The 16,189-nt window shown below is 42.7% G+C and overlaps 2 protein-coding genes across 3 annotated transcripts; one reads left to right on the top strand and one right to left on the bottom strand.

Moving 5' to 3' along the window:
* Positions 1–277: 277 nt before the first annotated feature.
* LOC127758063 (pentatricopeptide repeat-containing protein At3g09650, chloroplastic-like) lies at positions 278–2,816 on the bottom strand. Its single transcript, XM_052283684.1, has one exon. It carries the CDS (start codon positions 2,626–2,628, stop codon positions 520–522), a length of 2,109 nt encoding a protein of 702 aa, XP_052139644.1. The 5' UTR covers positions 2,629–2,816; the 3' UTR covers positions 278–519.
* Positions 2,817–8,444: 5,628 nt separating this feature from the next.
* Positions 8,445–15,923, top strand: LOC127757520 (probable LRR receptor-like serine/threonine-protein kinase At1g67720). 2 transcript variants are annotated; one of them, XM_052283046.1, is made up of 16 exons: positions 8,445–8,678; positions 8,858–9,019; positions 9,205–9,739; positions 9,828–10,333; positions 10,435–10,567; positions 10,655–10,726; positions 10,808–10,876; positions 10,962–11,033; positions 11,236–11,304; positions 11,505–11,659; positions 11,733–11,974; positions 13,981–14,107; positions 14,675–14,743; positions 14,855–15,038; positions 15,175–15,310; positions 15,442–15,923. In XM_052283046.1, exons 2-16 carry the CDS (start codon positions 8,953–8,955, stop codon positions 15,769–15,771), a joined length of 2,766 nt encoding a protein of 921 aa, XP_052139006.1. In that variant the 5' UTR covers positions 8,445–8,678; positions 8,858–8,952; the 3' UTR covers positions 15,772–15,923. The 2 variants fall into 2 exon arrangements, with proteins under 2 accessions (XP_052139006.1, XP_052139005.1); XM_052283045.1 differs by lacking the exon at positions 8,445–8,678 and having other exon boundaries at positions 8,685–9,019.
* The last annotated feature ends 266 nt before the right edge of the window (positions 15,924–16,189 follow it).

Raw genomic sequence — 16,189 nt, 5'->3', positions numbered from 1 at the left:
CCTTTAATTTTTAATTTCAAATTTCAATTACTTCTAAATTGTATTCCTATATTGACTTTAAACTCTTCTTCCCATGTTTTTCTTAATTTCGAATTTTAGTTATTTGTAAATTGTATTTTTATACGGACTCTAAACACTACTTTTCATTTTATTATGTTTATTCTGAATTTTAGTTAGTTTTAAATTCCTATATGGACTCTATACTCTACTTCTAATATTCCTTATTTTTTTAATTCCGAATTTCTATTATTTTCTAATTGTATTTCTATATGGACTCTATACTCTACTTGAATTTCAGCTATTTCTAAATTGTATTTCTATGTGGACTTTGTTTTTTCTTTTTCTTCGATTAATGTGAGAATTTCTAGGCCATGAGAGCGAACGTGGAGACTCCTTTTTCTATTTCTTTAATAATATAATAGATGAGCAAGGGAAGCAAGTAGCTTCATGGACTGTAGGAGTAGTACATAAAACATATGTTAAGATTTAACATTATCATTAGTAGTATATATTAGGGTGTTAGTTGAGGCCGTCTTGGAGGCGCCAGTCGGTGGCGTAGTAGGAGTTGGGGAGGCCGAGCCAGAACTTGAATGCCTCCGCGGCGCGCTTCCTCTCCCGCCTCCGATCCTGCCTCGCCTGCGACGCGTGCTTGCTGGTGAACATCCGCGAGTGCAGGTCCACGTACATCCTCTTGTACTTGGCCTTGTTGGGCTCCACCCCCATCTCCTCCATCCTCGCCACCATCTCCAGCGCCTTCCTGAACAGCGCCGCCCGCACGCACACGTCCGCCAGCGCCTCCACCACCTCCCCATCCACCTCCTTCTCCTTCTCCTTTATCTCCTCCCACAGCAGCAGCGCCTCCCCCGGCCGCCTCGCCACCGCGATCCCCTTCGCCAGGCTCCCGTACGTCGCCACGTCCGGCTGCACTCCCCGCGCCTTCATCCTCTCCACCACCTTCTTCGCCGACTCCAGCAGCCCCAGCCTGCAGTACGCCTCCACCAGCATGTTCCACGCCGCCCTGTCCACCGCCACCCGCGGGTCCTTCTCCATTTCATCGAACACCTTGTGCGCCAGCTTCGGCTGCCCCGACGCCGCGAACGCCTTCATCAGCGTCGTGTAGCTCACCGCCGACGGCGCGATGCCCCGCTCGCGCATCTCGTTGAACAGCGCCACCGCGCCCGCGCTGTCGTCCGTCAGCACGCACCCGTCGATGAGCGTGTTGTACGTCACCACGTCGGGCTGGATGCCCGCCTCAGCCATGTCTACGGCGAGGAGCTCCTTGGCCTTTCCGGCCTGCAGCTGCTGGCAGTAGCCCTTGATGAGGACGTTGTATGTCACGCGGCTGGCTGCCACCCCTGCTTGCCCCATCTCCTCCAGCACGGCGCGCGCTCGCTCCATGTCCCCGGCCGCCACCAGCGTGGAGATGACCGTGGTGTAGGTGACGTGGTCGGGGCGGCTCGCTGGCGACGTCTCTCCCTCTCGCCGCATCGCGCGCAGCATGGCCACCACGTCCTCCACGCGCCCGGCGTTCATGTACCCCTTCATGAGCGTGGTGTACACTCTGGAGTTGGGCGGGTAAGCCTTGGGAAGCAGCGGCACCTCGTCTTGTTCCCACGGCTTGACGATGTCCTCCAGCACACAGCTCTGCTGGTCGTGGCTGATTATGTGGTCGTCCGCGACAGCCCGGAACAGCAAGCAGATGTCGGTGCGTCTTTCGCGCATGGCCTGCACGATCCTCTCGGCCGTGGGGATGTCGCCGAAGCCGACGTAGGCGGCGACGAGGGAGTGGAACGTGGTGGCGCAGGGGGTGAGACCAGAGGAGAGGATCCGGTCCAGAACGCGCGCGACGAGGTCCTTGCGGCCGGCGCGCGCACACATCTTGATGAGGACGTTGTAGGTGAGCGCGTCAGGCGGCGCGTTCCAGGCGGGCATCTGGTCGAAGAGGTGGCGGAAGCGGATGCAGTCTCCGGCGTTGGCGCAGGCGCTGAGCGCGGCGTTGAAGGCGGCGGTGTCGGGGAGGGAATTAGTTTTATTGTGGTGGTGGCGGAGGTGGTGGAGGAGGGCGTCGAAGAGGCGGAGGGCGCGGGAAGGGGGGAGGCGCGCGAGGGCGGCGGTGTAGGCGCGGCGGTCGGGGAGGAGGCCGCGTCGGAGCATGGAGAGGAGGAGGGAATAGGCGAGGTGGGGGTTGTTGGAGCGGGCGGCGGCGGAGGAGGCGAGGGAGAGGGAGTTGGCGTCGAGGAGGTGGAGGGCTTGGCGGGCGCGGAGGCGGTGGAGGAGGGCGGAGGCGCGGGAGAAGGAAGAATAGGAGAGCTGGGCGAGGAGGCGGGAGGAGGAGACAGGGGAGAGGGGGAGGGAGGGGTTGGAGGCGAAGAGGTGGTAGGCGGCGTCGGTGTGGCCGTCGCGGAGGAGGGAAAGGAGGTGTGCGTCCAGCTGGGCGTTGGCATCTGCAGTGTGAGTGTGAGTGTGCGTGGAGGATGCAGCAGCAGGGGAGGAGGCGGTGTTGTTGGTGCCGGAGCCGGAGCCGGAGAAGAAGAATGGTACTAGTACTAATCTGGGGGGCGGTGGGGGCTTGCAAGAGTAGTAGTGCTGCACAAGTGCATTGGATGAGCTGCTGCAATTGCTACTCATTCTCCGGTGGCGGTGCGGGTGGGGGTGGGGATGGCGACGACGGAGCTGGACTCACCCAAGCATTGCAACTGCAGGGGAATGGAATTCCCACCAAGTCGACTGAGCAGGAAGCCAGGAAGAAGAAGAAAGGAGGAGAGATTGGGAGAGGCTGCTGGGAGCCTGGATGACGCTGACGTGTCCAATTCTCCGACTAATACTCCTGGCTGGCCTACTAGTGGCTAACGTGTCCGATTTCATAACACACACATCCGATTCCATTCCATTCGGCCCGGCCCAACATGCAACTTACCTATCCCAGTACATATGCCACTCAAATATAAACATCGTAAAAATAAAACAGAGTTCTAAGATAAAATAGAGTCGTAAAAATAAAATCCTAAAGGTAAATAGAGCTCTTAATCGAATCTTAGATATAAATATAGGGACCGCTAGTTAGCACAACTACACGGTGAATAAAGGTCGTACACTCATTACATGAGGAAACTCGCGCTAACACCCCTCTATGATTTAGAAACTTTCAACCAGAAACTTAAAAACTTTATGCCCATTCTAAAAAGTTTCAACTCATAATCTTAAACCCGATATCTCACTGGGAGGAGCAAGAAAGGGAACAACCCCCCCCCCCCCACCCCACCCCAGAAAAAGGAAGAAACAGAGGACGACATGGATGCTAGGAGAAGGAAGAATAGAATCCGACAACCCAACATCTAGGGCAGCAGTAGCTCATCTAGTGCTGGCGAGGCTTAGGCGACATCCGTGATATCTCACCATGGACAGGGAAGAAGGGGAACCAGGGGTCACCAGGGAGGAAGAAGAGGGATAGCTAGGGTGCACGGGATGTCGAGAAGGAAAGACAAAGCAGTCCTTGGCCTGCTTGCAGGCATGGGGAGCGGCGTCTCGTCTATCATGGCACATAGCTTCAATTGGTGTGAGAGGTTTGTTGCGGAATCAAGTGAACCAGGTGGGAGAGGATAATAAGTGAATAATTTATTTGTCATTTCATACTTGCTAGCGTACGTGCGCGGAATAATATTCCCGGATACATCTACTGTTTACTTTTCTTGTAATCCAAACATCTATCTTGTATGTACCTCTGAGAAGGTTCATATAATATATCATAATAGAATATGACAATAGGGTTTCTCCCATACTAATTACTATTTTTTCCACTATCTGGTCCGGGCCGGTAGACCACTAGGACTAATTAAATCAATGATATTTATGTGAACGAAAATCACATGCATTCGTTGATTGCTTTGGTCTGGTTTGATGAAACATACAGATCCATGCGAGGCAAGCAAGTTGTATTTAGCTACCTTTGCATGGCACAGTCTGCGCCCATAATTAAAGGCGAAAATGTACTATATTCGTGGGTATGATTACCTCATTTTATTTATTTCATCATTGTTGGATCAATTAATTGGATCTCCATCTTAACTTAGCTTAGCTTGGAAGGCTAGCTAGCTACCAACCTATATGCTGCAGTACTCGCATGATGATGATCGATATATATGCAACTAACCTACTGTTTGTAAGGCCGTATTACAAATTTACAATGCATTTGCACGCATGTCGATCGACTTTATATATACGAGCTAGTATATATCCTTCATGCATGATCAAATTAAATTAATTACAGCTTAGCTGGTTTAAGATTTGGCAGCTGCGTGCCTGCAGCCTCACTAAATAATCACTAGCAATATATATCACCACATCACGTAGTACCTCTGTTACAGGATTGCAGAGGATCCCAACGCTGTAGCAGCGTGAGTCGAGTATATATATATGTAATAATTAAACACATAGTAATTGTTAGGAGAGTAGTAGCTTTTCTTTCCTTACTTAACCTTCTCGTCCTGCAGATCGACTCGAGTGAGTTGTGTGTTCATTATATATCTTTTTTTTCACACACATGTACGTAGTATGATATACATGTATATATACTCCATTTGTTACTGTTAGCACAATATCGTACCAGCAGCTAGCTTAGCTGCATGCACGCATGATCCAAGTTGGTCGTCCTTTTTCTTTCTTCATTCATTCTTTTAGAATTGATAGTTTGGTCAACCTCTTGCAGCTTAGCTTTTTAGCTGCATCGATGATTTATATATGTGGGTCCTCTGGCTACTGACTTTGGGAAAAAGCCCAAATTAATTAAGCCTTGTCCCGGTCTCACACCGAATCCATGCATATATTGCATTTTCTCACTTCGATCATATGGTTCGACCAAATTACAGCCCAATGCTCCAACCTTTTGCTTTTCATAAATCAGCCGTTGCAGGAAACTAAATTATATTTCTAGACATAGAATTCTAAACTTATAGAGATTATTCATTCAAACCGTAAAAATGCTTACTTCCATCTAGCATGTGCATGTAAATTAAAAAAGTCAAATTCCTCACCAAAAGCAAATTTATATCCTGCTGAAAATGAATATATTTTACCCTTTTTTTTGCCAGAATGGTTTAAGAAGAGAGTAGAGACCATCCAATTGTCGACTAGGTGTAACTTTTCACGAACAGGGTCGGTTAGGTGTAACTTTTCACGAACAGGGTCGGTTTTGCGTTGGATTCTAGGGTTCTTGCGATGCTTGAATATTCATATTGGTCTTTATACATGCTATGGAATTAGTGGTTACTTGTAACTAATTCTTGGAAATTCTTTTTGTTAAAACTCTAATTTAAATGCTTTATTCGCGAGGGTGGATCCAAAAATGGTGGGGAAGGGGGGGGGGGCGCTCATCTTCTTTTTTTTTATGCAAGGGGGGCTCATCTTCTTCTTCCTTCTTTAGCCCCTCTACTCTTCTTCCCCTTCTCTCTCTTCTTTTCTCCATTGTTATCCAACGGGGTAGGTGGGCTTGAGCCCCTGTCACCCACGTAGGATCCGCTCGTGTTCATTCGTACTAATAGTTAAATCCAATTCAAGGTTAAAAAATAGTTAAATCCAATTTAAATGTTATCGAGACAAGCCACCAAATATGAAACAGAGCCTCATAATTAAACAACTAATAAGATGTAAATTGTTCAACAACATACAAAGTAAACTGGGCTAATGTAAGAAGCTAATATTCGTGTGTATTTTAACGTTAATATAGTCATGTGATTTTGAGCTACGACTAAAAATAATGCACCCACATTAATAAACACAAAATTTTGGGCCAAGCTAGGTTGATACTCATGAGTTTTAGGGACAAAGACTTGTAGTTATATGTAATTTCACCAAAGGCCAATGCTCATTTATTTTTTGGCCCAAGATTAATACACACAAAAATTTAGGCTAAAATGCTAATCTTCATCTGTTTTGGGCTCAACGTTAGTACTCATGAAATTTTGGGTTGAAAAGCTAATACTCAGTGTGTTTTTGGGGACATGGGTTAAAATTCATGCAATTTTTAGGACCACGTTAATTATGAAACCATGAAATTTTGAACCAAAGACTAAATTTCATATGTTCTCAAGTCAAGATTAATATGCATGAAATTTTGGTCAAAGGCAAATACTCGTGTGCCTTTTGGGCCCAAGGTTGATAATTTTGAAATTTTGGACATAAGGTCATTATTCATGTGTTTTTAAGTGGAAGATAGTACTTGTGTGTAATTATGCCAAAGGCTAACACTCATGTAATTTTTTACCGAAGTCTAATGTTCATGTTTTCCAGTTCTCGAGGGTAATACTTAATTATGAAAAATTTTGGATCGAAGGCTAATATTGACGCGCTTGTAACCCAAGGTTAATACTTATGAAATTTTTGACCAAAAGAAAATAGTCATATATTTTTAGGCTCAAATTTAATACCTGTGAAGTTTTGTCGGAAGGTTAATAAACATTTTTTTTGCTGAAGGCAAAAATTCATGCATTTTTAGGCACAACAATAGTGATCATGAAATTTGTACCCAAATGTAATATTAATGTGCTTTTTATGAAGACTAATACTAATATGTAATTGGGCCAAATGCTAATAACCTTTCATTTTTAGGCCCAAGGTTACTCATAAAATTTAAAATTTTGGACCAAAGTTCCAGTAAAAAAAAAATTTTGGACCAAAGTCCAATGTCTGTGTGTTGTCGATAAAAGGTTAATACTCATGTGTTTTCGCCCAATATTAACATGTGTTTTGACCCAAGGTTAACACTCGTGTGTTTTTGGGCCAAAGACTAATACTTATGTGTATTTTGGCCGAAGGGTAATGTTCATTTTTTTGCCCAAAGTTAATGCTGATGAAATTTTAGGCCAAAGGCTAATACTCATGTATTTTCGTCTAAAGTTCAAATTCATGCATATTTTGGCCCAAGGTTAATAGTTGAGAATATTTGAGTAGGACCATTTTGGCCATAAGATTAATTCTTACGAAATTGTTGGTCAAAGGCTAATATTCATGTGTTTTTGGCACAAATGAAAGCCCTTAATTTTTTTAGCCAGAGGATAATATGCATGTGTTTTTCGTCAAAGGCTAAATTTATTGCCTTTTGTTCAGTAGGTTAATCATCATGAAATTCTAGGCAAAAGGGCAATGTTCATGTGTTCCTAGGCACAAGACCTAGAAAGACTGATATCCGTGTATAATAATGCCACGGTTAGTACTCATGCATTTTTGAATTCAAGATTAATTCTCAACAACATTTTGGATCAAAGGTGAATGTGCATTTCTTTAAAGGTTAATACTTATGAAATTTTGGCCGAAGGTTATGTTTGTGCGGGTTGAAGGCTACAATTCATGTATTATCGTAAAATTTTGGACTTAGTAATAATGTTCATTTTCTTTTCAGCCGAATGGTAATATTAGTGAAATGGTAGGCTGAAAGGTAAACCTAATGTATTATGGGCTAAAATTCATGTATTTCTAGGCCTAAATTTCTTGACACAAAATTTTGAATATATGATCCATGCGTTTTTTTCCAAGTTTAATACTCATGAAAGTCTAGGGTCAAGTTAACCCATTCATTTTTGGCCCAAGGTTAATAACTATAACATTTTGGACTCAAATTTCTGTCAAAATTGAATCAACAATGTTTATTCAATTATTTAGTTAAATAAGTAAAGAAAGATATCATTGGCTATACCGTTAGAAGTATTTTGAACATGCCTCATAGGTTTGTCTATTTATACAATTATTTCCTAAAGAAAGACAAATAGTCCAGAGGTAGTACTAGAACCACCGAATATGAAACACAGCCTCATGAATCATGATTGAACAATTGCTAAATTGTAACATGCTTAACAACAGACAAACTGAACTGATGGTAGTTTAATGTAGTAGTTTAGAACTTAAAGTCGCAGTTTGTTAGAATGTTCTTGTGCAGCAGTAGTAGCAAGTAGTTATAGAAGATGCTGTTTGGTTTGGTGGTAGCCCAGTTTGTTGTATACGGGTGTGTTTCACGTTAAAATTGGAAGTTTGTTTAAAATTGAAACGATGTGACGGAAAAGTTGAAAGTTTATATCTGTAGGAAAGTTTTGATGTGATAGAAAAATTGAAAGTTTGAAGAAAAAGTTCGGAACTAAACTTGGGCCGTAGTAGTTGGAAAAACAGAGGTCCTCAATCTTCATGGTAGTGTTGGATTTATTATACTCCTAAGTCAGAAGTCCTTTTAAAGTCGAGTCTGAGCTTGGAGGTTAAGCTAATTACTACGAGTAGTACCACAAAATGATGAGTTTATTGCTCTAGTAGTTAAATACAGGAGGCACAGGTACCACAAATGAGTGACAGAGTCACAGAGGCGTGGATGATGCAGCAGCAACAGGGCAACAGCAACAGGTAGTGTACTGGTCCACTCAGCTCGGCGCAGGCGCAGCAAAGGCAAAAGGCAAAGCAGGCTCAGGCTGGCCTCTCCTCTCTCTCACCTTTTCCATTGCTTTTCCTCTACATCTGCATGCTTGCTTTGCTTTCTTTCTTGCTTGCTTTTCTCCAAGATTATTACACAGAGACAGAGGGTGCAGAGGCTGGCTGTGAGTGAGAGCAGGAGACTGGGATTGGGACCCTCCTGTCTTCTTCTTTCCCCTTCCTCCTGTCCTGCTCCTCTTCTTCTTCTTCTTGGAATACTCCTGCTTGGTTTGGTATTCTCTTCACTCCCCTGGCTGTTTCTGGTTGAGCTCTTTCTTGCCTGTGTGTGTGTGTGTGTGTGTGTGTGAGAGAGAGAGAGAGAGAGAGAGAGAGAGAGAATTGGTGATTGCCCCTCTCTCCCCAACCCCAACTACCAACAAAATTTCAATCCTCTCTTTTCCTTTTGTTTTAGGACTTGTTCCAAGGAGGGAGCATATGGATTGATTCACCAGCCCGCACCCACTGTTGTGCTAATCAATCCATCATCAATTCAGATTACTGAGGGAGATGCCGTCTGCTTCCGCCGCTCTTGTGCTCCTCTTCGTCGCCTTCTCGCTCTCCAATGCTCAGCCTGGTCAGTCACTCTCCCTCTCACTCACCCTACTCCCTTCTTTTCTTTTCGAGTTTCTTGGAACTCAATAATTTCCACCCTTCTTTACCATTCGCTGGACCTCCTTCAGCTTCAGGGCTGGGAAATCAAATCCATCTCCAAATATAAATCTCTACAAGAAAATTCCATCTTTGATTTGATGCATGCAGGTTTCATCAGCTTGGATTGCGGGGGAGACGATGATTACACGGATGGCATTGGGATCCAGTGGACTTCTGATGCCAAGTTTGTCTCTGCTGGCCAGAAAGCGAACCTCTTGCTCCAAAATCAACAATTGCAGCAATATACCACCGTTCGCTCTTTTCCAGCAGACAACAGGAAGTATTGCTACACCATGAATGTCAGGAACAGAACACGCTACCTTGTTAGAGCCACCTTCCTCTATGGCAACTTCGACAACAGCAATGTCTACCCAAAGTTTGATCTCTCCCTTGGACCGACCCCATGGACCACCGTTGTCATTGATGATGCCACCACCCCAGTCGTCCAGGAGGCGATTATCCTCGCTGCTGCTCCAACACTCAGCGTTTGCCTCTCTAATGCCAGCACTGGACAGCCCTTTATTTCTACTCTCGAGCTTCGCCAATTTAACGGCTCCCTCTACTACACCACTGATGAAAAACAGTTCTTTCTTAGACTCTCTGCGAGGATCAATTTTGGTGCTGAAAGCAATGCATCAGTCAGGTATGCGCTACTACTGCTGCGTAGCACCATTGTTCATACTTTCGTTGCAATATCTGCCTAAAGAATTTGTTGTTGATGATGTTTTCAGGTATCCTGATGATCCATTTGATAGAATATGGGAGTCTGATTTAGTGAGGCGAGCAAATTACCTTGTCGATGTTGCTCCGGGGACGGAGAGAATATCAACTACAAAACCCATATTCGTCAGTACCAACGAAGAACCACCTCAAAGGGTCATGCAAACTGCAGTTGTTGGCAAAAATGGATCCTTGACCTACCGGATTGATTTGGAAGATTTCCCAGGAAATGCATGGGGAGTCTCATATTTTGCAGAAATTGAAGATTTGGCCCCAAATCAAACTAGGAAATTTAAGTTAGTCATTCCAGGCAAGCCAGAATTCAGTAAACCAACTGTTGATGTGGAAGAGAATGCTCAGGGAAAGTATCGTCTATATGAACCAGGCTACACAAATATTCCACTTCCATTTGTTTTCTCTTTTGGATTCAAGAAGACTAATGATTCGTCAGAGGGACCTATATTGAATGCCATGGAGATCTACAAATATATAGAGATTTCTGTGGGATCTCAAGATGGTAAGCAATTGTCTGTCTGTCTGTCTGTCTGTCTGTGTTGTAGAATAAATGGAAAAATACACCTGCTGTGTTATAATTTGGTCTTCTGGTTATATTGACAGCAAACATTATGGCCAGCTTGGTCTCACGGTATCCAGAAGCAGGTTGGGCACAAGAGGGTGGTGACCCTTGCTTACCAGCATCATGGTCTTGGGTGCAATGCAGTTCTGAGGCAGCACCTAGGATATTTTCAATGTAAGATGATCCTGTCAATCTGCCTTCAATTTTGAGTTTTTGTGCTCAATATTTGAACATTTGAGATCTAAGGATCATTTCTTGCAGCTCATTGTCAGGGAAGAACATTACAGGGAGTATCCCTGTGGAATTAACGAAGCTATCGGGGCTGGTCGAACTGTAAGATCAGAATAGTTTATTTTTTGCTCTCCCCTCTTTGTAGTTGGCTTTTTTCTGATAAATTTATTTCTTCAAATTCAGAAAGCTTGATGGTAACTCATTTACTGGTCAAATTCCTGATTTCACTGGATGCCATGATTTACAATATATGTGAGTTTTCCATTATTTTGATAGTGTATCCTGGAAACATTATTCTTGTAATTTAGCACTTAGGGTGCTTGTGTCTGCACTGCAGTCACCTTGAGGACAACCAATTAACCGGTGCATTGCCACCTTCCTTGGGAGAACTACCTAACCTGAAAGAGTTGTAAGTTATACACTTCAGTACACTTTCTTTCCACCCCCATGCTATTTGTATTGCAAGTGCAGTAAATATGAATTTGTGCTGTTATTTTGTTCTTATGATCCTCAAGACCTCAACATGCATCATTGCTATAGATTTTATCTCATTTTACTGCTTTATTCATTGTATTGAAACAAAAATACCTTACTGATCCAAGCCTTCACAGGTATATTCAGAACAATAAGCTGTCTGGAGAGGTCCCACAAGCGCTTTTCAAAAAGAGCATTATTTTCAAGTATGTGTAGCTTTTTCTTTAAGCATAGCTTAATCATTTGATATGAGCAGTGCATACTTTTGTGCCTATATGAACTCCAGTGTGGCTTAGCAAGCTTCATTTACCTTCGATGAAAGTATATATTTGTTTCCCATGTAAATCGAGTACCTAACTTGTGCATAGGATTGTGCTGTTTGTTCTGATCTGTTACCCGTATGCAGCTTCTCAGGAAACAGTGACCTTCGCATGGGACACAGTAACACTGGCCGCACTATAGTAATTATTGTATGTGCTGTGGTTGGGGCCATTTTGATTCTTGTTGCTGCTATTGTTTGTTACCTGTTCACATGCAAAAGGAAGAAGAAATCATCGGACGGTGCGTATTCTTTAGCTCATTGGGCATATCTGGTATGGTGTATGGTCGCGTAGTAATTACTTTGTGTCTCTAGAAACCGTTGTTATTGCGGCACCAGCAAAAAAGCTAGGCTCATTTTTCAGTGAAGTGGCCACGGAATCGGCGCACAGATTTGCATTGTCTGAAATTGAAGATGCTACTGACAAATTTGACAGAAGAATTGGTTCGGGAGGGTTTGGCATAGTATACTATGGAAAGCTTACAGATGGGAGAGAAATCGCAGTCAAACTTCTCACAAATGACTCCTATCAAGGCATCCGAGAATTCCTGAATGAGGTATGTTTCTTTTCTTGCCTTATAGTTTTTTCTTGAAATATAAATCACATACACAGTAAGTGTTAGCGTTCGGCCTAAAATATGAAGACTATTAAACTTAGGCTAAAAATGGATGACTATTCCCGTTTGGCCAAAAATTAACCTTGGGCCCAAAAATGGTTGACTATTAGCCTTCACCTCAATGACACAACTATTAAGTCTTTGGTCCAAAAACACATGAGTATTAACCTTGGGCCCAAAAACAAATGAATGTTAGCTTGGGCCAAAAATGCATGATTGTTTAGCCTTCAGCTCAAAAACACATGAGTATTACCTTCGAGCCCAAATCACATAAATATTACCTTCGCTCAAAATGTCATGAATATTATCCTTGAGCTGAAAAAACACAAGAATATTTGCCTTACTCCAAATACACAGGTGTATTACTCTTCCACCAAAAAAACATACAAGTATTAACCTTCGGCACAAAATTTCATTAGTATTGACCTTGGGACCATAAGTGCATGAATTTGGGCTTCGTCTAAAAATTTCAAGAGTGTTAACCTTGGTCAAAAAACACATGAATATTAGCTTTTGCCCCATAATTTCTTTAGTCTTAGGGCTAGTTCGAACCAGCAGTTTGGCTGCAGCGGTTCGCAGCTCGGAAACGGGGCATATCATTAGCATATAATTAGTTACGTACTCCCTCCATCCAAAAGTGTTAGGCAATTTTTTTTTGGTTTTTCTAAAAGAGATGATTATATTTGTAGTCTTCATGTGCTAAATTAATTGTTGACAGGAACCCAAGCAACCATCTTAATATTCATTGGTTGCATGCATATAGTTCCTTGATTTTGTTACATGGGAGATGAGTTAATTTCTCCTTGGTCTTGGTGACAAAAGAAATATGTCTTACATTTGAGGATGGAGGGAGTATTAACTATTATAAATTTAATAAATGGATTTATTTGATTTTTTTAAAGAACTTCTATATATTTCACAAAACACATCGTTTAGCAGTTTGGGAAGCATGTTGACGGAAAACGAGGAAGTTGTTGTTTCAAGTTGCTGAAAAGAACTCAACCTCAACCTTAGACCCATAAACACATGAATGTTAACCTTCTGCTCAAAAAATTCATGATTATTAACCTTGGGGCTAAAAATGTATGGATTATAACCTTTGACCCCAAAACAAATGATTAATAGTCTTCAACCCAAAAAAAATTGTGAGTATTAATTTGGGCCAAAAACTTATGAATATTATTAGCCTTTCCAAAAACTTATGAATATTATTAGCCTTTGGCCAAAGTGCACATGAGTATTAGTCTTGGGCACAAGTATTATCACTGGGGCCAAAAACACATGAATATTAGCCTTTGGCCCAACTACACATGAGTATCAGTCTTCAGTTCAAAAGCACGTGACCCTAATACCTTCAGCTGAAAAACACGTTACTATTTGCCTTCAGCCCAAAACTTCGTGAGTCAACCTTGGGCCCAAAAGTGCATCTATATTAGCCTTTGACCCAATTACTCATGAGTAGCCTTTAGCCAAAAACAGATGAATTTTAACCTTTGTGCACACAGTTTAATGAGTGTTGACCCAGGGCCCAAAAAGGCTTTGCGTTCGGCCCAAAATGGGCTGTTTTTCACAGTTTAACAGTTTAAGATATAAATAGAACTTGCGTACCTATTGCTAATTTTACCACTGCTTGGTAGATTGAAACCTTGAAGCTGAAGCTGAAGCCCAGTATATTCTGGGACACATTCATTTCCTACTTAATTGATAGACCTACACTAATGGGATGTGACCATGTTGTGTTACATATACTTATAACCTCAATTTATTTTAAGTAGTATAAGATATGAACATTTTCTATTTGGAACATCCTATGGACCCTCACCCTCTATGTAGGCATCCCTCATATATCCTTTTCTCAAGGTCTACTGGAAAACTCACATACTTTTTCTTTGGGTGGTTACTGCGATCCGTTGCTTAGTATAGTATCTGATGGACTTATGTTTCAGGTAACATTGCTTTCAAGAATTCATCATAGAAACCTGGTGAGCTTTCTTGGTTACAGCCAGCAAGATGGTAAAAATATACTTGTGTATGAATTCATGCATAACGGGACGTTAAAAGAGCACCTCCGTGGTAAGTTCCTATGGTCCTACCATCTGATGATAAATCTAGTTTGCAGAATCAACACCAAATTGTCGTTGTGTAGAGAATGATTCTTCTACAAGTAAATGTTCCATGCGTAGTTATATTTTAGAATATTAGGGTCTCCATGATTTCGTATGGTATCTCATTATCTCCTCCCCTCATACAGTAATTATTTTGAGAAATTTTTTGGAGTCATATGCATAGTTTGTGCAGTGGTTTCCACGATTTTATCAGATTGGTGCTTTTCACCTGATATTTCCCTAGATAATACAGCAAATTCATGCTTGAGTTTTCTTTTTCCAGTTTTGGATAAGGATTCGTGTTCTGAAAAACTTATAGGATCTTCACTGATGTATAAGCCTTTTCTTTTCTGTTCTGATGTTTACTTCTTTCCAGTCTTAACTAAGAACTGAATACAAACTGTCAAGATTTCAGAAGTTTCCATACTACACATAAATCAAGGCTCAGCTGCGGCTTTGTCTACTTGTCTAGCTCGTGCATGATTCTTTGACACTGAGGCTCAGGATTGACATGAACTTTATAATACTTTGACAGGAGGCCCTGATGATGTAAAAATAAATAGCTGGGTCAAGCGTCTTGAGATAGCAGAAGATGCTGCAAAAGGTTTATCTCCCTCCCTTCCTCGTGTACAATTTTCCTGTGATTATTCTACCAACATGCATTTCAAAGATTCTGAAGTCTTTCATTTCCATGAAAAATAAAATAAAATATCAGGAATAGAGTATCTCCACACAGGATGCTCCCCAACTATCATCCACAGAGACCTCAAGAGCAGTAACATTCTCCTTGACAAGAACATGAGAGCAAAAGTTGCAGACTTTGGCTTGTCAAAACCTGTTGTTGACGGGTCTCATGTATCAAGTATAGTTAGAGGAACAGTTGGATATCTGGACCCAGAGTAAGGCCATGTCTTTCCTGAAATTTATGAAGTCTATTCTTGTTATCAATGGCCTTGCAAATTGAATTGCTATATACCTTTGTAACATCTGATGCCAAGTGTTCCCCAAGCTCACCCTTTTTGCGTGTGCTCGTAGGTACTATATCTCGCAGCAGCTAACAGAGAAGAGTGATATGTACAGTTTTGGTGTCATTTTACTTGAGCTAATCTCAGGCCATGAGCCAATCTCAAATGACAACTTTGGGCTCCACTGCCGTAACATTGTTGAATGGGTAAGAAGTAGTAGGCCTTATGATGATACATGAACTTTGCATTTAGTCTTTCTTCCTGATAGTGAATTATCAAAGATATCCGAGCGATTGGCGCGGACAAAGATGCTGAGTGAAGAGTTGTCAATTGGCAGGCTAGATCGCACATGGAGAGTGGGGATATCCACGGCATCATTGATCAGTCGTTAGACGCAGGGTACGACCTGCAGTCGGTGTGGAAGATTGCGGAGGTGGCGACGATGTGCGTGAAGCCCAAGGGGGTGCTGAGGCCGTCCATCTCGGAGGTGCTCAAGGAGATTCAGGACGCCATTGCCATCGAGCTGCAACGGGAGCTGCCCTCCAGCATTCACCACCTCATGTCCAAGACGTCTCCCTCCGAAGCCGTCAACACGACAGGCAGTCTGCAAGACCTGGAGCAGAATGCGTCGTTTGATGAGCTGCTCATGCGCCCAGGTCTCAGGTAGAGGTAGCACATACGGATTACAGACTCTTCTAATACTATATTTCTAATATTCGTTGATAGGTTAAGCAAGCTGTGCATGACTTGTTTAGATTTGCCACCGAGCAACGAATTTTGGGTGAATTTGTCCTTCAGGTCGTCGTGCACTTTTGAAATGATCATGTGCATTCATTCTCGTTCATTCTTACATTGGCTCTTGTTCTCTTCTACCCCTCGAATTCTTGTATCAAAAACGACCAAAAAACAAGATCGATTCATAATACCGTGATATGATTATCAGAGCATTTCCTTTCAGATTGAACGGTACTGGCCGTGCAGCTCAGGCTGCATCTGAAATCCTGAACGAAACTGCCATCCTAGTTACTAGTAGATGCTAGTAAAACAATTCTAAGGAAAAAAGGAACAGAGATTTTGTCATGAAT

Source organism: Oryza glaberrima, chromosome 12 (assembly GCF_000147395.1).
Source record: "Oryza glaberrima chromosome 12, OglaRS2, whole genome shotgun sequence".
Lineage (NCBI taxonomy): Eukaryota > Viridiplantae > Streptophyta > Magnoliopsida > Poales > Poaceae > Oryza > Oryza glaberrima.
This window is presented reverse-complemented; position numbering and strand designations above follow the sequence as displayed.

Coding starts and splice junctions, on each gene's coding strand:
- LOC127757520 (XM_052283046.1), top strand. CDS start 8,953: ATGCCGTCTGCTTCCGCCGCTCTTGTGCTCCTCTTCGTCGCCTTCTCG. Junction 10,727..10,807: donor CTATCGGGGCTGGTCGAACT/GTAAGATCAGAA, acceptor CTTCAAATTCAG/AAAGCTTGATGGTAACTCAT. Junction 11,034..11,235: donor CTACCTAACCTGAAAGAGTT/GTAAGTTATACA, acceptor AAGCCTTCACAG/GTATATTCAGAACAATAAGC.
- LOC127758063 (XM_052283684.1), bottom strand. CDS start 2,628: ATGAGTAGCAATTGCAGCAGCTCATCCAATGCACTTGTGCAGCACTAC.